Source organism: Euprymna scolopes, chromosome 20 (assembly GCF_053919585.1).
Source record: "Euprymna scolopes isolate OS-2025 chromosome 20, ASM5391958v1, whole genome shotgun sequence".
Lineage (NCBI taxonomy): Eukaryota > Metazoa > Mollusca > Cephalopoda > Sepiida > Sepiolidae > Euprymna > Euprymna scolopes.
This window is the reverse complement of record NC_136501.1, coordinates 45191167-45214928: the sequence shown is the minus strand read 5'-3', so window position 1 is coordinate 45214928 and position 23762 is coordinate 45191167. Positions and strand designations below refer to the sequence as shown.

At 32.8% G+C, this 23762-nt stretch overlaps 1 protein-coding gene and 1 pseudogene across 3 annotated transcripts in view; one reads left to right on the top strand and one right to left on the bottom strand.

Moving 5' to 3' along the window:
- The window catches only part of LOC145241405 (uncharacterized), a 196493-nt pseudogene that overhangs the window by 71829 nt on the left and 100902 nt on the right, over nt 1–23762 (bottom strand). The window lies entirely within an intron of this gene.
- LOC145241403 (dehydrogenase/reductase SDR family member 6-like) overlaps nt 1–23762 on the top strand; it is a 123418-nt gene that overhangs the window by 59505 nt on the left and 40151 nt on the right. For both annotated transcript variants that reach the window (XM_080104332.1, XM_080104333.1), the window contains exons 3-6: nt 1082–1163; nt 5171–5267; nt 11356–11464; nt 20272–20335. In XM_080104332.1, the coding sequence (XP_079960458.1) occupies nt 1082–1163; nt 5171–5267; nt 11356–11464; nt 20272–20335 (352 nt within the window). The remainder of the gene's footprint in view (nt 1–1081; nt 1164–5170; nt 5268–11355; nt 11465–20271; nt 20336–23762) is intronic.

Below are 23762 nucleotides of genomic sequence, written 5' to 3'. Positions count from 1 at the left end.
ACTAGTAGGCCGCCCGGCATTGCCCGGTCGTAAAATACTCTTAATTGATTAATGCAGATTTCGTAATTATTATATTATACTGGACCCAAAATATAGTAATGATTTAAAGTTAAAAAAAAGATAACCGTGCGCCACCACTGACTATCAAAACCAAAACGTTTGACTTACGATTTACTTTTTATTTTGACGTTAATGCCTGAGCTAGAAAATATGTCTGCTGCAAGGCTTAAAATTAAAACTGGACCAATAGCTATTACGTTACGCATACATATTCGCAATGCCATCCTTCGACCTTGATCTGAAAAATACATTTTTTTAAAATTTTCACTCTTTTGCACCGATTTTCCCAGGCTTAAACACAAATGTAAAGTTTCGCCTGAGTATGAATAACCTATATATTTAGTTTCATGCATGTAGACCAAGAACAGACAGGAGTTTGGTAGGTCAATTTTTAAACACACACACACACACACTCACACACACATATATATATACGCATACAGATATATATATATATATATATATATATATATATATATATAGAAAGAGGGTTATGTTTACTCTAACCTTTTAACGCAAATATTATGCAAGTATAAATCATATAGAATATCTGCATGAATATAATTACACGAAATAATTAACTAAAGATGGTCATCCTATAAGAAAACTGAAAAAAAAATTAATAGGAAATTAATTAAAATGAATGTTTAAAAGAATATGCAAATTAGGTAGACCTTTTGCAGAAAAATAAATAGAAAAGAGAGTTTTTTAAAATGAATATCAATACAATATATATATATATATATATATATATATATATATATATATATATATATATATATATATATATATGAGTATAGATAGATCAAAAGTTAAGTTAATAAAAAAGAAAGAAAGAAAAGAAATGTGTTCTTTTTAATCGGAAAATAGGTTGGAAATTTTCAGATTTCGATCCCGATACTCCCAACTGTTTCGATTTTTCCGATTCCCGATTCTGATTCTTTATTATCTTCCCAACACTAATGTCTATTCCAACACTAACGCTTACACAAAAGCTTTCTTTTCTTTCTTTTTTTTTAAGAAATTTGTCGCAGAAGGAGCCATTGTGTATGCCACTGACATCAACGCAGAGAAACTACAGCAACTCTCTGAACAGATTCCCGGTAAGAGTCTCATTCGTATTACATAATTATCCATGCTTTAAACGAAAACCTTTAAATGCGAAATTTAAATTGATTAGTCGATCTAATCGTGACTTTCACATAGTAAGAATACCTGTGCAATTTTAATGTGATAAGTCAAGCTGTAAAAGTCACGTTGTTGATAATAAACAATAGCTTTATTTTAAATATTATACTGAAACTAAACTTTATTCAACACTAGCAAGGCTAACCGGCGTTGTTCGTAACCACAGAAAACAAAAAACAAAAACAAAATAAAAGTTATATATATCGAAACTCGTATCTTTCTCCCTCTCTTTCGAGCTGTCTCATCGTCTTTCTCCCACCTCCCTATTTTTCCGACACTCTCTCTAACCATCAATTGTTCCTCTAACTAGCCCATTCCCTCTCTGGTTTTAATGTGTTAAAAATGTAATTCATTTACTGAAGGGATCTGTTTCAAATGCAATGCATTTATATTTATAGCTTATAGTAGAACAGAACACAATGACATATTTCATGTCAGGTCATTTAGTCCTCTCGCGTACTTTCTCAGTAATATAAAGACAAATAATGTCGATAATGAAAATAGTCCAGAGATTTGAATGCTATATCGTTAATTATATTTATTGCTTAAATTAAAAATAAAAAGAATTCACAAATACAGTTTTACCTTTAATCACCCTAAAAATCACGAGGCTAATGTGAATAGTTTATAGGAGCATGCTAAATGGGGGCATTACAGATACCACCCCATTTATATATATATATATATATATATATATATGTAAATATATTTAATTATATGTATATATGGGATGGTATCTGTATATATATATATATATACATATATATATATATATATATATATATATATATATATATATATATATATATATATATATATATATATATACCGAACTTTAATCAACTTTTCTTGGATTTTATCGTTATTGGATATTCTGCTCTTCACTCGACCATCCATGCACGTGAAATCGTTTCTCTTTTTCTTTTTCCCATTTCTCTCTGCTTTATTTTTTTCTAACTTTTACAACGTAATCTGCATGGCTTACTTGTAGTTTCATTAAATAATTTTCAAGCAAAATCCGATTCCGCATTTTACTAATTCCTACCATCTGATGAGAAGGAAAGTATTTCTTTCAAAACTCCGCGGATTAAGGAAAATCCAATTAATTTGTGTTTCTGTTTTGAAAATTAAATATGTTTTAACTCGTCTTAAAGTGCTTTTAACGTGTTTTATTAATTCTTTATTCTTATATATATATATATATATAATTGTTTATTCTTATATATATATATATATATATATATATATATATATATATATATATATATATATATATATATCCTGCCTTGAGGCAGTTGCCTGTCTAGCCGCACTGATGAGCTGTGAAACAGCCAAACAGTATGTGGATATACCGTATATGATAGATTTTATAATTTTACTTTGCTATATTTGGGACATTATCTAGTTGAATCTCTATTTCAAGTCCACCCTTAAAATATCTGATTTGAAAAAAATAAAATCTCTAGCTATTCTGAGTTTTTATCAAAAATATTAAGGAGGGTTTTAATATATATCATTTTAATCTACAAAAGAAAAATAGCTTCCAGCGGACACTCCATACAGGGTCTTTGATGATGGAGTCTACAACAAGAAAGAAAAGCAACGGGTGAAAGAACAAGTAATTGCGCATTTCAGTCGTAATATAGAAGTACTCAGACATACAGGAAACGGTTCACACCAGATTTTTTTTCCAATAAATATAACAAAATCACTCTATCACACCTAAATTCAGTTTTATTCGTAGTTATAAATATTGTAGGGGTGTAAGTTTGTCGCCAGTGTTGTAGCATTGTAAGTTTCGAATCACTTATCACCAGTGTTGTGGCAGTGCAAGTTTCGAATCACTCGTCGCCAGTGTTGTTCCTTTGAAAGCCGATTATAATCAAGACAAACACAGCGATACAGTTAAAACTATATTAGCAAAAGTATGTTACAGAAGTGTCATGAGTCGCTACGCAATGGCGTGTTGAATGTAGCTATATTTATAGTCTCTGGGCAAGTCCATTATTCCTAAATAAGAGAGAAAGCACAAAAAATGTATTTATAATTTATCCAGCATATATGTAGAAGTTATTTTTAACAAAATTATTTTCCAGCAGGAAGAGCCCTTCGTTACCTTAGAGGAAGAGGGATAAAATATTTAGCACACTCGTGAACAATTACAGAAAACAAAAATTAAATAGCAACTTCATTGATCTCCTCATATTTCAAGATCACGCTCAAATCAAGGTCACGAGTCGTCCGAACCTATCCACAAACTTTTCCAGGTGTCTGTATGTAAAAATATCATTTATGAGTCTTACAGTTTGATTCAGAAATGTGTAAATAATAAATTTGAATGTCAGAAGCTTTGAAATTATGAACGAACTTTAAAAAATTATAGGAAAGCGTCAATTTGATAAGAATATAAATATCAACTTTCATTAATATTAATATTAGCTTTCATTAATATTAATAATAATTAATATTAACTTTTAATAATATTAACTGCCACAGAGGTCTTCTCTGGAAATGTTCCTACCACATATGGAAAGCCATATTCCATGCCCATGGCGATCTTGCGGGCCACATTTTAGATTATCCTTTAATTACAAACTCTTCTAGGGAAATAGCTGGTTCAATGCCAGTTTCGCTTAGGAATTATAGGTATTGTTTAGTCTCCTATAATAAGGTTGCAGTTCAGATTTATTGTCTAAGATAAGCAGAACATCAACTGTATAAAAAAGTGTCTATGGCACGGTCTTTGATGATGGAGTCTATAACAATAAAGAAAAGCAACAGGGGGGGGTCAAGGCTTGGCGTATTTCAGTCATAATGCCGAAGTTCTTAGAAGTACAAGAAACAGTTCACACCAGATTTGTCTTCCAATAACTATAACAAAATAACTCTATCACACCTAAATTCAGTTTTACTCGACGTTATAAAAGCTGTAGTTTGAAATCACTCGTCACCAGTGTTGTGGCAGTGTAAATTTCGAATCACTCATCGCCACTGTCGTACCTTTGGATTCCTATAATAATCAAGACAAACCCAGTGATACAATTAATAAAAATTATATTAGCAAAAGTATGTTACAAAAGTGTCACAAGTCGCTACCCCATAACGTGTAAAATGTAGCTATATTTATAGTATCTGAGCAAGTCCATTATTCCTAAAATTAGTAGATCAGCTTATCCGACACCAATAAATAAGAGAGAAATCACAGAATATGTATTTATGCTTTATCCAGCATATATGCAGGAATATGTGTAAACATGATTATTTTAAATAGGCAGAGCCCTTCGTTACATTCTAGGCAGAGGGATAGAATATTGAGCACACTCGTGCACAATTAAAGAAAATAAAAATTAAATAGCAACTTAATTGATCTCCTAAGATTTCAAGATCACGCTCAAATCAATGTCACGAATCGTCCGAATCTGTCGACGAACTTTTGCAGGTGTTCACATGTACAAAATATCGCTGTGAGTTTTACAGTTGGATGCAGAAATATGTAAATGATAAAGTTGAATGTCAGAAACGTTTAAATTATAAACGAACGCCGAGAAATTTAAGTAAAGTGAAAAGCTAATCTTTGTGTTAATTTTCTGCTCGAAGCTGTAGATTGGATAAGAATATAAATATTAACTTTTATTAAATTAATATTAAATAATATTAACTTTTACTAATATTAACTTTCACCAGCCTCGTATATCTCGCTTCTTATTTTGTCCTTTAGTGCTCACATTCCATGAACGATATATCGGACGCAGAGTAAACAATTGCTATTTCCTAGCTCGGAATATAATAATCTTACGGCCATCGTTGGTATTTTCTTTTACCTTGAAATTGTAGATGTTTTGTATCCTTTAGTCAAGTTGTTTCATACCTTGTTTGGAGATATTTCCATTAAAAAATAACTTTTCTTATATCTCGTTTCTAGGAATTAAAACATCAGTTTTAGATGTCACAAACGGTGATGAAATCAAAGCTTTTGCAGAAACCACTGAACGTGTTGATATTCTTTTTAACTGTGCTGGGTAAGTCATGATGCCTCCTATTTTATATATGTATAGTTGAACGTTTACCTGGCACTTTCCGGTTTAGAGTTTTGGATAGTGTCATATGACACATACTTTTAATCTAACACACACACACACACACACACACACACACACACATATATATATATATAGATAGAGAGAGAGAGAGAGAGAGAGAGAGAGAGAGAGAGAGAGAGAGAGAGAGAGAGAGAGAAAGAGAGAGATTAATTTCACCATGCTACATGTTTAAAAATGTTTTATAGCAGATAAATAACACGCTTTGAATGGAACGATTACACGGGGCGTATGAACGTATGCCGATAGTCATGGCAGAATCCTTACAAAATGACGTCCAAACCGTAGTGGGATGCGGCCGTAAATGGATAGTAACATTTAATGCTAATAATACTACGCTGCTCTCTTTTAACAATTTCAATAAACCTTCCCAACCACTGCTATCCATGACAAATAACACGCTAACTGAGAATTCTTCCTTCAAACTTATCGGCTTAACATTCACAGACAGTATGACATGGAACAAATAAATTTAGGACATTGCAAAGACTGCTGAAAAAAAAAAGCAGCTGCGCTTTCTCTATTGTGCTAGAAAACTACTCACACCTTAGAGTGTCCTGTACCTTTACAAAGACATCATTCGCTTATGCATGGAGTATTGTTGCCACATCTGGGCTGGTGCATCTACCGCTAGTCTCTCCCTATTGGTTAGGATCCAAAGAAGAGTCTCCAATCCAATAGGTCCCGCTTTATCAACTAAGCTTCAACCCCTGTTCCATCGCCGCAATGTTGCATCCTTGTGCTTGTTTGACATGTATTTTATTTTAATGGAATGATGAACTCATTGCACTTGTGCCTTCTCGGCGTACATATCTGTCGAGGTCCATTAATATCAGAAAGCTTTCTACTCTGATAGCTTCTCCCCTCGAACTGCTCGACTTTGGAATTCCCTTCCTGCTGCTTACTTCACTGGCTGTATCAATATATACAAGTTTAAATGTAACGTAAACCAACATCGTGTTTATCTTCCCTAAGCATGGTTCCAAATATCAATCCTTTACGTCGAAGTGGTGATATGCCTTGCTTGGGGTGAACGTGACATTATTTTATTTTTAATCTCACATTATTTTGTTTTTAGGCTAAGGATACTGATACTTTGTTCATAACGTTTTTAAAATGTTGCACAGCTAACGATTTGCAGATAGAACTGCATAAACCTCTATAATTAAAGATGGATGCCAAATCACTCCAGGAAAATCTTAAATTAACATAAACGTGTGTTTTCCATAGCATCTCTGTCTACTATTATATAAAAGGGACTTTGTCTGTGTGTCTGTGTTTGTCTGTGAGTATGTTCCTTATGGACTCGAAAACGACTGGGTTTATTTATATGAAATTTCACATACAGGTACTTTATGCGCCAGGCAGTGTTCTTTGATAGGGGTTGTATCGAAATGTCTTCGATAAGTATCGATAACCGATAATCAAAAAACTCTTATGAAAGAAGGGGCAGGTGATTTTGATCAAAGATAACATCTTATACAGCCTTATACCACAAGGGCATTTGAGAAGTTTTATTACAACACAAGCAGAAAGGCCATGAATATGAAATCAAAAGCAGGTTCTTTTATATGACGGGCGCGTTCGAAATTTATGTTTCTATTTAGAGCACAATAAAACTATGATATATGATTTTGCATTTAAACTTTAATTAATGCCATTATATAACAAACATATTTTATAAAACCAGTATTAGGGTCTCAACAGCACAATATAGAATTCAATGTATTCTGGACTAAGCCATTGCGGAGAGGCACGTACAGTTTCGTCCCAGTGCACCACGGCGGGTCTCCTACTAGAGCAAGCAATCAAATGATTTAATTGAAAAATGAGCGATTTCAAGGATTTCAATAACAGCAAAAAAGTGAAGTGTAAAACATTCGTAGATCCTCATTTAATTTCAGGCAATATCGGACCTCCCTGCTAGTTTGGAATAGAGCTTTTACACAACGACAAGCTTGCACAATATAAAACATCTTGTTTGTTCTAATACACACTTCTAATTTATTTTTGTACGAATATCAAATTGAACTTTGATGTTTACCTATTGGGATATGTTTTGATACGGCTCTTCGTTTTTTTTTTTTTTTCTTGTCCCCCATCAGTGAAGGTTAAATCCTTTTAGATTAAGGAGAGTTTTTTCCAAGATAATATACCCTTTTTGGTAAGGTTGGATGTTCTATGCCTAACGCTTTTCTTGTGGGCAGGAAACAAATTTCGTTTAAATGCCTACAACTTTATTTTTGTGCCAACAGCTCTTTATGTGTAAAAAGTGCTAAAATATATTTTGTATCGTTTGAAATTTTTTTTTCAACCAGTCATGGAAACTCAAAATCAAAAAACAACTGGCATTACATGTGGATTTCTCACATGAACATCTTTAAATTCATTATGTAACGTTAAAAGAGAACCAACACGTTGTAGCCACAGAACAAAGAATATAAAAGAACTTCAACTCGCTTTTTTGTTGTAGATTTGTGTCTTCTCCGATAAGGCTTGCCAGCCTAAAAGCAGACATACTAATGACTGCCTTTGCAATCTCAACATCAGCATCTCTTTATGCTTGAATAACATAATATTCTTTTTGCTCAATTCGTCCCATGATCAGTTTGATAAGTGTCTGTTTGTTTGCGCCATTGGACAAGAAGTCGCCCTTTTTCCCAGAAAATATTGTCGCCTCGGTAATGTTCACCTTCTTTAAATTCAACTTTCGACTTCGTCTCTGATGCGCACAATCCTTTATATTTGGTCCAACATTATAACCATAAAACACCACAGTCACTCTTCCATACTTTTTATAAAAAGATTTGTTGTTTGGCATTTTTTTTAGCGATATTAACAACTTCGAAACACTGTTCTTTTTTCTTTTTTTCTTTTCTCCGCTACTTTGGCGGATTTTTAAAGAGCTATACGCTCTTATTGTTATTCATATATATATATATATATATATATATATATATATATATATATATATATATATATATATATATATATATATATATATATATATATGAATAGATCGCTCTTATTATTTGGGATGTATTGATTTACACGTAAAAAAAAAAAAAATAATAATAATAATTAATATATATATTCGATCATTTTTTGTGACCAAGAGCGGAGGTCCGCTTGAAATATAAAAAATAACAATAAAAATATTAAATACAAAAAAGTAACATCGTTTTTCATGCTTCAAAAAAACCCTCATTACCTTTAAATCACTATCCTATCAGCATACGTGGATTTTAACATAATATATATACATATATATATATATATATATATATATATATATATATATATATGATATAAAGCTGTGTGTGTGTGTGTGTGTGTGTGTGTGTGTCTGGTCACGAATAGGCTCCTATATGGTTGACTATTTTAAAAAAACTGATTACATATAATGATAGAAGATGTATCGAGACACAGGAATGGGTATGTTTGATCTGGCAGAAGGGTGGTTCATTAAAATTGTGGGGTCTGCGTTCGCGCCTGGTCCACAAAGTATGGAAATAAAAAATTAAAACATAAAAAAAACGTTTACAAGTGTTTTTGATATAGATGTACATAAGAATACTTTGATAAGTATGTTTTAACTTAAATAGGGATGATATAATAAAGTTGTGGGGTCTGCGTTCGCTCCTTGCCTCCATAGAATGGAAATATGCTCAAACTTTAATAAAGACTTTTCATATCTATCTGCGTAAGTATACTTTGATAATTATGTTTCAGTTTGAAGAAATATGGTATAATAAAATTATGGGGTGTTCGTTCGCGCCTGACCTCCATAGAATGGAAATGTGTCACAAAGTTTAATAAGGTTTTTTAATATAGATCTACAGAATATTGTGATAAGTGTTTCAGTGTGAACAGGTATGGTATAATAAATTATGGGGTTTATCTATTTTATTTTTACTTTCATCATATTTTGCTTTGGTTTTGATACCCCCAAATTCGAAGCTATCTCTTTACAACCCTTCCTTTTCATAACCTATCATACTTTCATAAATCAGAGTCCATTTTCTGTAGGTTGTTTTTGAACCCAGTCAACGACGGGTACTTTTGCTAGTATATATATATATATATATATATATATATATATATATATATATATATATATATATATATATATATACTGTAAGTATTTTTTTAATATCTACTGATACGAGGGATTCATCCTTTTGGGAATCACCAGTGCAGGGAGTTACAATTAGAGTCAGTCGGACGATTCAAACCCGGCCACAAAGCAATCTCTGACTCCATTAGACAAAACCAAACCGCACAGCCAACGTTAATCGCGAGAAATACAATTGAAATTAACATTTATATAAAGCGTAAAATCTCAAGACGGCAAGAGTGATCTTATGATCAAAACATCATGATCCACGTATGTGAGCTTTAGTGACCGACATTAATTTCAACATAAAGTGCTCAACAATAAATGTGAGTTATTAAAGAGGCTAGCATAATTATTACTATAATTATTTATAAATACCTCCAGACACTAGTATTTCATCCTTTCCAGATTATTCAGTGCAGGAAGTTACGATTACAGCCGGTCAGGAGATTTTAATTCGGCCACGAAGCTATCTGTTACTCCATTAGTAAAGAATAAACCACACGGCCAGCCGCAAAAATTACAGTTGAAATTATATATATACAAGCATTTCAGCCCGGTGTTGACTGGATATTTGGATGTGTATGTTGAGCAACAAAAAAAAGTGATAGTAGGAAGGCAGGCTCGAACCCGTATCGCAAAGGCGGAAAAAAACCGGGGAAAAAATCTGACGTCTTTGCTGCTACAACCACCGCCAAACTGGAATTGGCGTAGATTTTAATTAAGGCTAGACAATCGAAAGGAGAGGATGACTTTTGAAAATATCGGCAAGCAAAGCGACCCCCCTTGTAGAAAAGTGCTCAGTTGAAGGTGAAGATATTAATGATTTTAGCCAATTTTTCGATATTTGTCGTTTGAAGGGTCGAGTTCAAAATGATGTTGATCTTGTAAAAATCCGTCGCCTTTGTCGAAAGTTTTAGGCATACATACATATATACATACATTTATATATTGGTAACTACAAATGTTCGATCCAAACCGATTAAAAAGCTTGCCCTATCTCTGAATACCCTTCATTTAAAATTTCAAATGTTTAGACCAGAAATTGTCTGAGTGATTTGGTAGAGACCGCAGAGGTCAAATTTTTAAAAATGTTGATCCCTATTATAACCACTTAACTTTTATTGTTTGGGGTTCAAATGAAGTTATTAAGTTGGATCCATGTCCAAGGAACCTATATCTAAAATTTCAAGTGTTTACACCCACAATTGGCGGATGAGTTTGGTACAGTTCTCAAAGGTTAAATCGTTTAACTTTGACCCCTTAATAGCCAAATTTTTGGCCGAAAACGGATTACAAAAATTTTCCCAAATCTCAGTACTCTGTATATCAAATTTCGAGGCTGTATACTAAACATTGACAGAGTTATTGCGTAGGAAAATGTACACACACAGAAACACAGACACACAGATACACAGACCCATAAATACACAGACACGTTCACTTTTATAGATATATAGATATATATAATTTTATTATATATGTATATATAATTTTATTATATATATATATATATATATATATATATATATATATATATAATAAAATTCGCATAGAAAAACGTTTATAAGCAAAATTACAACGCAATATTATGTAAAATTAACATTTATTCCTTAGTGCAGTTTCGATAGTTTTATTGAAATAACAACCCAAATGCCATATATGTTAAGAATACGAATGTATTTGACATCAGTTCAGGTTTTGGTGGATTTATTGTTTTATGTTTTATACATTGTTCCAGAATTCTCTTGTTTCTGCTGAGTTTGATTGCTCTTTTCATTTCTTTATATTTTGATGGAACTTACTTTCACTGCCAAGTTTCTGATTTGTTTTGTTTGCACTGATGAGATCTGTATTTCTATATCTTTATTTCTATAATCATTTCCTTTTTAGTTATGTTCACCATGGGACAATCCTTGAATGTAACGAAAACTCCTGGGATTTTTCCTTTGATCTTAATGTAAAAAGTATGTATCGTATGTGTTCCACATTCATCCCAAAGGTACGTATATACACTTTTTTTTCAATAGAACTTTGTATCGTGGATTTTGTGTTTTTGTGTTTTACACATTTCCTGTCATCAGATTTATGTCATCGAAACTGAATATAACCCCAAAGTACACTATGATTAAGACATATATATATATACATATATATATATATATATATATATATATATATATATATATATATATATATATATATATATATGTGTGTCACCTACGGACAAACTGTTTTGTTGTATTACAGTTCTTCACTGCAGATAGACCAACAACTGCATCAAGTTGGGATTGAAACTTGATCGGCTAGACGATAGTCGGCACTTTTAACTTATACGCTATTTTGTAGGTAGATGAAATTAAAAGGATCGGTATTATATACGAGGATAGTTCCTAAAGTGAAGCCTCCTATTTTTTAAACTCAAAAGGTTAAAAAGTTACAATTATACCATCAAAACGAGTAGCCTTTTCTGCAACATAGTTTATTTTTCTACACCATCACCATCATTCTTTACAAACTTTTGCCCGTGATGAACGATAACTATGCATGAGTGTCTGCTACGAGTTGTTTCTTGATTCTTGTTAAAAGTTCTTTCTAAAATTGCGCAAGTTTCAGTTATTTGGAATTATCTCCCTTGTTACTTCAGAGTGTTTACAAGATGGTGTAGCGAGATCGTCGCTCGTAGTTTAGCCATAACATTTCATTTTCTTTTAAAAAATAAAACTGCTTGATCAATTTACGTTTTTTTTTTTTATTTGATCTACGATATTTTCTCTCTATCATGAACACGTGCATCATACAGATTTTATGTTAATTTTTAAGCATCAACGAGATTTCTAAACCGCGATTGAAAAAGGGAAAATCATATTCCAAGCGTCAGCGTGTGGAGTAAAAATTGGAGCACCGGTTGCCATTTTTTTCTTTCTTGGACTTCGAGCCAAGATCAAAGTGTAGTATCTGTTCTAATGCCGCACTACACTTTTTTGGTCTCAGTAAATGGAAGAGAGATCCTTCATGACGAATATAATTTTTGTTTTTGTTACTAACCAGCGTGCCCCTTTTTGGGGAGCTAGTTTCTTCCCTCATTAAAAACCGACCTTGTGTTTAACTTTTCCCTCGTGGGGAGGCAAGTAAGCAAAAAAAAAAAAAATGGAGCAGATATTAAAACCACAGCTGTATTCTATATTATCGACGTAATAAATGTTCGATGTTTGTTTAATGTTTACCGACAGATAAACTAATATTTTAATTCCAATTTTGTTTGATTAGCGAAGAGCATGTTGCTCCATCAATATTTCTCGTGTGAATTAAAACAATTTATTTTACGTTTGTTTTGAGATTTATTGCTTTTTCGTGCGAATATGTCGCTGGATAAAGAAGAATGGTTGATGTAAAATAAAAAAAAACAATAAGGAATCAATTAAAAATACAAGAGAAATAATCTAAAAGAGGACACATGTTTATTCTGAAAGAAAGTATTCCCTTTCTTTTATATCGTTGACCTTTATTATTAAGTCATTCTTCTCTTTTATAAAATAGGAAGGACGCTTGAAAAAATGCATACGTTATCTCGTTCGAGAAACGAGATCACGTTGGCGCTAAAATTATAAAAAAAACAAAAACAAAACATGACTGTTTTTTTTCTTTGAATTCCCTACATTAATTTAATTAAATTCCAGCTCTCATTTTTTACCTATTTATTTGCCTCCTCGCGAGGACAAGTCTAGACATAATATCGGATTTTAATGGGAGAAAATTCGAGCTCATTATAAAGGAGCAGGTTGATTTGGAACAAATATAAACATTGCTCCAATCTAGAATAAATTCTTCACTGACAGAAGAGAGAAACGAGCAAGCGCAGCGTCGGAACAAATACTACACGCTGTTCATAGCTATAAGTGCTTTTGTTTTCCAATATTTTGTGACAATACTGTTCATTTCATAATAAAATTTTTATTCCACGAACGTGGTCAAAATGTTTGTTTATCAGGTGAGGTTTTAAAAAGCTAGCACACTCTCGCTAACAATAAGAAATATCTAAGCACCCCCGTTTACGGCGATTAGCAATAAAATAAAGAGTAGAGAAAATGGTTAAATCTGTAAAAATAATGTAGAATATAGTAAAATCTAACACAAATTATTTAAGACAGGATAAATATTTATTCTGAAATGAATTTTTTCCTTTCTTTCCTAAGGTTAACCTTCATCATTATGTCTTTCTTCTCTTCTGTGAAAACAGAAGGGGAAACGTTTATAAAAATAATTTGCATACATGATTTCGTTCAAGAAATGAAGTCACGTTGGTGCTAAAATCGAAAGGAAACGACGGTGCTATTTAAGTATAATGAGCGAGTTTTTTTCTGGACTTGAGGAAACAATGTCCTTTAAAAAATAGGAGCAAAAAGGAATTTAATTTATTCTTTGAATAATCAGATCCAATTAAGGGCAAATCCTTTCCATGCAAATATGTCCGAGTCGATTGTCCAAGTAGTTATTCTGCTAGGCTCGAAAGACGAGTAATGCTAAGCGGCAAATCATATTTTTCCTTTTAGACGAATAATGTGTTTCTGAGCCATGTTGCTGGAACGACTGGCAAAAAGAGAAAGAGGCAAAGAGGAAAAGACACGCGAAGTCTTGTTAGTGATTTTACATCGACGAGACGGGATCGGACAGCGAGTTGCTTACTCATGGTACAGCATCCTGAACTTAGCTGAACGAAACTATGACTCAACTGGTTTGGATTTCATGCGCAGTGCCTTTTATATGCTTCTGGGTGACTCCCAGCGAAGGCTGTTAGAAAACGATTTTAAAAAGTGTTTTATTCGAGTGTTGACTGGATAGACAATGGACGCCGTGTCACGTGGTATTGCTTTGTTCTACGTCCGCCCTAAGAGGCGCAGTTTACTTTTTACTTTTACAGAATTTGGGTGGATACGACAAATGTACGCGTAACTGAAATGTTATTTGTCCATCCATTTTAATGTCTCTGGCGTATCGCTATATACTTATATATCATGCAAAAATATATATCTACATCAGAAATTATGAAAAAAATATTAATAATAATAATAATAATAATAATAATAATAATAATAATAATAATAATAATAGAGAGGAAAAAATGAACCACCTGATGTACATGGACGATCTGAAACTTTTTGCAAGGACCGAAAAGGAGCTAAAACACTAATTAACACTACCAGGATCTTCAGCCAAGATATCCAAATGAAATTTGGAATGGAAAAATGCACACAGCTAGTTATAAGAAAGGGAAAACTGGAAACGACAGAAGGAATGGAACTACCCAACCAAACAGAAATGAGGGCAGTAGGGGAACAAGACGACTAATACTTGGGAATTCTGGAAGCAGACACCATCAGAGCAACAGAAATGAAAGAGAAAATTGGAAAGGAATGCCTCAGGAGAACAAGAAAACTCCTGGAAATGAAATTATATAGCAGAAACCTAATAAAAGGTATGAATACATGGGCAGTATCACTAGTTAGATACTCTAGGCCGTTTATAGGGTGGGCAAAAGAAGAACTGAGAGAACTCGACCAGAAAACCAGGAAACTCAATACTATGCATAATGCACTACACAATAAGGACGATATTGACAGACTCTACGTGAAAAGGAAAGACGGCGGGAGAGGACTGATCTGTATAGAAGAATGTGTGAAGGACACGAAAAAAAGAACTAGAAAAATACATAATGCAAAACACTGAAAGGATAATTGTGGCAGCGAGAGACACCGAAAAAACAACAAAACAGAAAACAGAGAGACAAACAACAAAACGAGAAAAGAGAAATGGGAAGAGAAACAACTCCACGGAAGCTTCATAAGAATGACAAAAGAATAACGAAAACACCTGAACATGGATCCGAAAAGGACATATAAACCGAGAAACTGAATCTCTTATAACTGCAGCACCTCGATAAGAACCAACCATATCAAAGCAAGAATCGATAAAACACAAGAAAACAGCAAATGCAGACTCTGTGGACAAAGAGACGAAACGATAAAGTAAGTGAATGCAGCAAACTGGCCCAAAGGAATGCAAAAACAGGCATGACCAAGTGGGGAGAGTGGTGCACTGGGAATTGTGCAAACGACTGACTTTTGAAGGTACAGACAAATGGTACAAGCATAAACCCGCAACAGCACTCGAAAACGAGAACCACAAAATCCTATGGGTCATAGACATACAGACGGACAACCCCATCCAAGCAAGAAGACCAGATGCCGTAATAATTAACAAGAAAGAAAAATCCTGTCAAATCGTAGATAATAATAATAATAATAATAATAATAATAATAATAATAATAATAATAATAATAATAATAATAATAATAATAATAATAAGTAGCAGGACCTGTGAAAATTCAACAGCGGACTCATTCATATATAATATATTAATGCTGGCATTCTTTAAATATTCAGCGTAAATAGAGACGCCCTGATATTATTGTAGCTCGTTTGTAAAAACTATAAATGTATTTATCCAAGCTAGCAAAGATCACCCGGCATAGCCCGGTCCTAAAATATATTTAAATATGATATTTTAATTCTTGCAGATTTCGTATATATTATTATAGAGTAAATGTTCTACTGATTTTTATATATTATAAGGTTGCGATTTCAAAAATAAAACTTATTATATATATATATATATATATATATATATATATATATATATATATATATATATATATATATATACATAAATTGAGTTCTGTCAGCTATAATCGAAACCGAACCCAAAACTTATGAAGAATTCTTATTAAAATTATTTTGAAAATAAAAACATATTACTGGAGTGCTATCAAGTATAATTGAAACCGAAACCAAAACTTATGAAGAATTCTAATTAAAATTATTTTTAAAATAAAAATATATTACTGGAGTGCTATCAGCTATGATTGAAACCGAAACCAAAACTCATGAAGAATTCATGGTAAAATTATTTATCACAAGAAATGGAAGTTCATAACAATTAAACGACATTTACTCGGATGTATGCGTGACACACAAAGCTATCTTCCTCCTCATCCTATTATTATTATTATTATTATTATTATTATTATTATTATTATTATTATTATTATTATTATTATTTCTGTCACTTTACCAAATAATAGGGAATAACGAAACGACGTATACAAAAACTGATTTTTATTTCAACTATCCTGGGTGTCCGACGTTTCCCGGGTGTTTGGAGGTGTGTGTTTAGCAAAAAAATAAAAATGGTAATAGACGGGTAGGCAGGCGCGAACCCGTACCCCGAAGGAGGAAAAGAACGTTAAAAAATATGACGTCTTTGCCGTTGCATCCATCGCCAAATTGAAACTGGCGAAATTTTAAATTAAATTAAGGCTAGTCAATCGAAAAGAGGGGATGACTTTCAAAAATATCGGCGGAAAAAGCGACCCCTCCTTGTATAAAAGTGCCCAGTTGAAGGTGAAGGACGTAACCTTTTTAGTCAATTTTTACGCTATCCGTCATCCGAAGGAACGAGCTTCAAGACGGTACCAGGCTCATTAAAATCCGTCGTCTCTGTCGAAAGTTTTAGACAGACATACAAACATACATAAATGCATACATTTAAACAGACAGGTGATATTTATACTATAGATTAAACTTGCACTCGATAATTTTCCTAATTTTGTTGGTACAGATACTTATTTTTACATAAATATATCAACGATGTACTGAGAATGCGATGTTCACTTGCGCTCAATATTATACAAGCACCAAAAACACTGATCTTTTTCTATATTTTTACAATATAGGTTACGTTATTGAAAGTAATTCAAGGTTTTCCAACATTTTCTGACAACTATTCGAAGCAATTTAAAAATAATCTCTACTATTATATGAAAGTAACTTTGTGTGTGTATGTGTATGTGTGTGTATGTGTATGTGTGTATATGTGTGTGTATGTGTGTGTATGTGCGTGTATGTGTGTGTGTATGTGTGTGTATGTGTGTATATGTGTGTATGAGTGTGTATGTGTGTGTATGTGTATGTGTGTGTGTATGTGTGTATGTGTGTGTGTGTATATGTGTGAGAGAGAGTTTCTTCCACATAGGTTTCGAAACGCCTGAGCTTAGCTTTTGCAAATTTTGCACAAAGCTAATTTATATGTATGGCAGAGAAATTCATCCGATAAAATCCAATCTTTAAAATAAATTTTCTCTCTTATAGATAAAAAATAATTTTTACAGAGGAATATTTCACGTTACACCGGTCAAGGGAGATAATAAATTTTCAGCAAATCATTTCTTCTTAAAAACAGATTCATCATAATCTGTGGATATAACTCAGTGGTAGAGCATTCGACTACAGATCGAATGGTCTCTGTTCAAGTCTGGGTATGCCGCACTATTTTATTTCTTTTTAATGGATTCAATTTAGTATAAAAGAAGAAGTACCATTTAAAATCACCTCAAATCATTTTTCGTTTGCATATTTTAAAACTAAGCATTAATCAGAAGTGACTTCTCCAGGGCATTAATCATCAAGCCCAAATTTCAGCTGGCGTGATATGGTAAACAAACATAGACGGAATTTAATGAACGACATTATCATTATTACTTTTTTAAATTTTTACATTTTTTTTTTTTTTTTTGCGAATTAGTCCACCGGAAAAAAATTGTTCCTTTAGAATATATAATAATCAATGGAGGATTAATTCCATGATAATGCATACGCAATCTGCATAAATTAAGACATCATGTTAAAGCATATTGTACGACCGGGCAACGCCGGGCTAGCTGCTAGTTCATAATAAAATGTTAATTTCATCAATGTGGTCATATATATATATACATATATATATATATATATATATATATATATATATATATATTTGCGTCCTAGACACAAGGTCAGGTGAGGTTTCAAAAATACCAACACACTATGTTAAGTGCACATTGACCTTACAAAATATACCTTAGCAGACTCAGGCGAGTAAAAGGAAACTAAAAGGGGTCATACATTACTTGCTACTGTCATACCTCTGCGAAGCAGAACCAGAAGTAAAAATGAATAGCCGTTCTTTACTATAACTCCATTTTCATCCAAAAGAGTTAATAAGCATTGTAGGATATGCATTGCTCTGAATATAAATTAAATGAAAATTTCGTCAGTATATTCTTATAGAGTTTTTGTATAGATAACCCTCTTTGACCGAGATTATGGATTTAGGCGAGTCCTTTTTGAATGCAGATGATTTAACGATCATCTTTGACTGCATATACCATAAGGGAACGAAAGTTAGGACCGTAACCTTTAGCATATAAAAACCTTTGATAAAGCTTGACATGAAGGGCTCCTGATGAAAATTTAATTCGTATTATTGGTCGACTGTTAAATATAATTAAATCTTTCTTATATAAAAAGAAAACCCCAAACAGTCCTTGATCAGCATACATCCAAACAACATGATATTAATACGGAAGTGCCTCGTGGGTCGATCCTTGGATCATTTTTATTCCTGTTATTCATTAATGACCTCCCTGATAAAATTCTGTAGATGGGCCTATCTGAAGCCGTGGTCAGAACCCCATCTAGTGATGGCGTCGCGATAAAAAAAAAAAAAAATTTGGTTACCAACAATATTTGAATTATACTACAAACTCGTGTAGTGAGTTCAATCTCAGCTGCGGCCGTGGTGGATAGGTGGATACTATCATGAGATATTCGTTTTTGCCCAGGGCCGCACTACATATTATCTTTTTGAGGCGTTTCCTGGTTAAGACTCGTTTTCCATCTTCAGCTATAATTTCTGGGCTAAGAGCTTACAAAGAAAGCCTGCAACGATATCCCTTGTCCTAATTCTAACAGTTCGAACGATTAAATATGAAGTACCATCAATTAGCTTCATAGCAAGACTTAGAAAAATCATTATAAAAATGCGATCATGGAAACGAATATTGTTAAGATCATAAATCCCTAAAAGGTACAAGGCAAGTTACTTTTCGTAAAGTAAAGATTAAGAATCTGTTTATACTTAAATACTTCAGTAAAGGAAAAAGAATTAAATTAAAATGTGTATATATCTATAATATGAAAAATAAAATTAGATGGAAAGCAAAGAGTATGACTTGGAATAACTTTCAGTAGCTTCATAACTCTTACTTGCCTCATTTTTTCCTTAATTCATCACGTTCCACGAGTGACAAAGGGAAAAGAATTACTGGTTTCTGGGTTGGAATCTATCCATATTACATTTAGGTTTGACCTTGAAGTGGTATTTCTGTTTTTTAGCTCCATACATCAACTGGCTTCATACTTTGTCCGAAGCGATTTCAATAAAGAAATATAAGGTGCTCTTTCAATATGTTATGTATCGAAAGATTTTTAATTTCTGTGATCTACCAAGATTTTTACAATAATATATAATATATATATGTGTGTGTGTGTGTGTGTGTGTGCGCGCGCGCGCGCGTTTGAATTAGCTCGACCTCTAAACCTAACAAAATAATCCACATCCTTAGCCTAACACAAGCAAACAAACACCCTAAGGTGAGCGTTAAGGATATAGTTAGTTTGTTCATGCTAGGATTAGTTAAGGTAGGGTTAGAGATAATAGGCTGATCATACCAATCGGATCCCATATCGGAAAAGAACAGAGTATTGTTTCTCATGTTCAAATTATGAAGACACTTATATTTGCTTTTAAAAAGGAGTACAATAATATTAAAAGTGGTTGTGTTCCCAGTAATCTTTTATAATAGAAAAAATGCTCAAGATTTAATAAACTTAAATAAGCAAAGAAAACATGTTATTATTTTTTAAATTTAGATGATGAAGAATAAGAACGGAGGAAGCATTATCAATATGTCTTCAGTTGCTTCGAGTATTAAAGGTAAGCAATGTCATATTATTTATTTATTCTTATTTATTTATTATTTATTATTATTATTATTATTATAATTATCATTATTATTATTAATTATATCTATATTAATCAAACTCAATTATTTTTATGTATGAGTGCGTTTGTGTTAAGTTTGTGCGTTCTTTATAGAAAGAACGATTAAATAATTTATATAAAAACTAAAAAATGTATTCTTATGTAAAATTTACGGGCGAAGAAAATCTAAGTGTTCTCTAATCTTTAAGTACAATTTAATATAAAACGTTCTGGTTATCTAACCAAAATTTTGTTTTTCCCTATATTAAATTACTAGCCTGGGTGCCCGGCATTGCCCGGACGTTTGGAGATGTATGATGAGCAAAAAGAAAAAAAAATGGTAGTAGGAAGGCAAGCTCGAACCCGTACTGAAAAGGAGGAAAACAACGTGCAAAAAAACCTGACGTGTTTGCTGTTGCACCCATCGCCATCCGGAAGTGACGTAGGTTTAAATTAAGGCTAGTTAATCAAAAAGAGGGGATTACTTTAAAAAATATCGGCGAAAAAAGCGACCCCTCTTTGTATAAAAGTGCACAGTTAAGGGTGAAGGTATTAATGTTTTTAGCCCTTTGTTCTATATTTGCAATCCGAAGAGTCGAGCTTCAAAACTATACCGATCTCGTGAAAATCCGTCGACTCTGTCGAAAGTTTTAGGCAGACAAACAAACATACATACATACATTTAAACAGACAGGTGTAATTTATATTATAGAAGATTACTAACCTGTTTTGTGATAAAAAAGTGTTTTCCTTACCCGCATTGTTCATCTTTGCGACAGATATATATATATATATATATATATATATATATATATATATATATATATATATATATAGTCATCCACATACAATAGAGTTTCGCTGTATCACAGCTCATCAGTGTGGCTAGAAAAGCAACTACCTCAAGCCAAGATCGAAGGTCAAGCGCCAAAACGACAGTTGGCGTTGCAATAATAAAAATAAACTTTTGTAATGTTGATAATTTAAGTCAGTATAAAAAAAGCTGCTCCGACCGGTTTCGTCCTGACTCACAAGAAGAATATTTTTTTGCTTTATATAAAATATACCTAGTTTCCTCATTTTAACTTCATTTCATAACTGCTATATAATAATTTGAACTCTCCCAAATCATTATATATATATATATATATTTATATATATATATATATATATATATATATATATATATATATATATATATATATATATATATATATATATAGGTACTTGCCTGTCTAGCCGCACTGATGAGTTGTGAAACAGCGAAACAGTACTGGATGTGGACGACTATATATATATATATATATATATATATGTTAGGTCATGTCATATGCTACTGGTACCATGTAACCCAGTACTACCTGCCTCATGCTCGAGTCACCGGCGACTAAACTGGTTCCCCTACCAGATTTGTTTGGTGAGGAGGGCGGCTAGTCTCCCTGAAGGATTAAAAACAAGACCTTCCAAAGGGTGAATGAACTCTTTTCTGGAAATCACGGCCAACTAGCACCGTGTATATTTGTGTGTGTGTGTGTGTGTGTGTATATATATATGTTTATTGGGGTGGAGAGGGCTCCCGTAAGCCGTGGTGAAGGCAACCTTTCTAGGAGAAGTAAATCTCTGATTTAAAAACCATAAAGCGGAAGACCAGTACCCGCATTAAGCTTGTCTGCAGTTAAATTTGTTGCTGGCTATCTTGCTCTTGCTTGTTGTTGGATCTCAACATTTTGAACCGAGAGAGAGACTTAGCTGTCGTACAAAGCTAAGACTCTGTGACATCATTTTTGTATAGATACTCCCTCAGGCATTTGGGCTCATGGATTTTAAATGCCTGAGGAAGTGGAACTCGTCTGACAAGACATTGCAATCATCAGTCATCATCATATATATATATATATATATATATATATATATATATATATATATATGGGGGGTATGTATGTGTGTGTTGTATGTCCATGTGTGTAATATAAATTTGGGTTCATACAAATATCTTTGGTTACATATATGTATCGTTATTCAAGCTGTATCAAGTAGCAGATATACCGTGCCCCTAGAAATCTGGAATTTAAATAACGTCACAGCTGACATAAGTGTGAACATATGAAGTCAAAAATATATGCATAAGTAAAAAATTATACTAAAATATAGCTCTACTTTATATTGAATATTATCATATAAATACCGCAGCATAATGTCTATAATATTTATAAAACAATATTACAAACACGATGTATATATATATATATATATAATTATTTTTTTTACTATAATAATTAAATACCTACAGACACTAGTGTTTCATCCTTTCGGGATTCTTCAGTGCAGGGTGTCACAATTACTACCAGTCGAACGATTCGAACCCCGCGACACGAGACATCTCTGGCTCGATTAGCGGAGACCGTATCCATTCGGCTACCATTAATCGTGTGAAATAGCGTTGAATTTTAAACATTTTAATTTAAATGTTCATTACGTCAGACAGACAGTGATCAAGTCGTTATACGACGATCTACGCATAAGAGCTAAATTGACCGACTTTTATTCAACAGAAAGTGCTCAACTATAAGAAACGTATTTCTTAAAGGGGCTGTCATAATTATTTTTTTTACTATAATAATTAAATACCTACAGACACTAGTGTTTCATCCTTTCGGGATTCTTCAGTGCAGGGTGTCACAATTACTACCAGTCGAACGATTCGAACCCCGCGACACGAGACATCTCTGGCTCGATTAGCGGAGACCGTATCCATTCGGCTACCATTAATCGTGTGAAATAGCGTTGAATTTTAAACATTTTAATTTAAATGTTCATTACGTCAGACAGACAGTGATCAAGTCGTTATACGACGATCTACGCATAAGAGCTAAATTGACCGACTTTTATTCAACAGAAAGTGCTCAACTATAAGAAACGTATTTCTTAAAGGGGCTGTCATAATTATTTTTTTTACTATAATAATTAAATACCTACAGACACTAGTGTTTCATCCTTTCGGGATTCTTCAGTGCAGGGTGTCACAATTACTACCAGTCGAACGATTCGAACCCCGCGACACGAGACATCTCTGGCTCGATTAGCGGAGACCGTATCCATTCGGCTACCATTAATCGTGTGAAATAGCGTTGAATTTTAAACATTTTAATTTAAATGTTCATTACGTCAGACAGACAGTGATCAAGTCGTTATACGACGATCTACGCATAAGAGCTAAATTGACCGACTTTTATTCAACAGAAAGTGCTCAACTATAAGAAACGTATTTCTTAAAGGGGCTGTCATAATTATTTTTTTTACTATAATAATTAAATACCTACAGACACTAGTGTTTCATCCTTTCGGGATTCTTCAGTGCAGGGTGTCACAATTACTACCA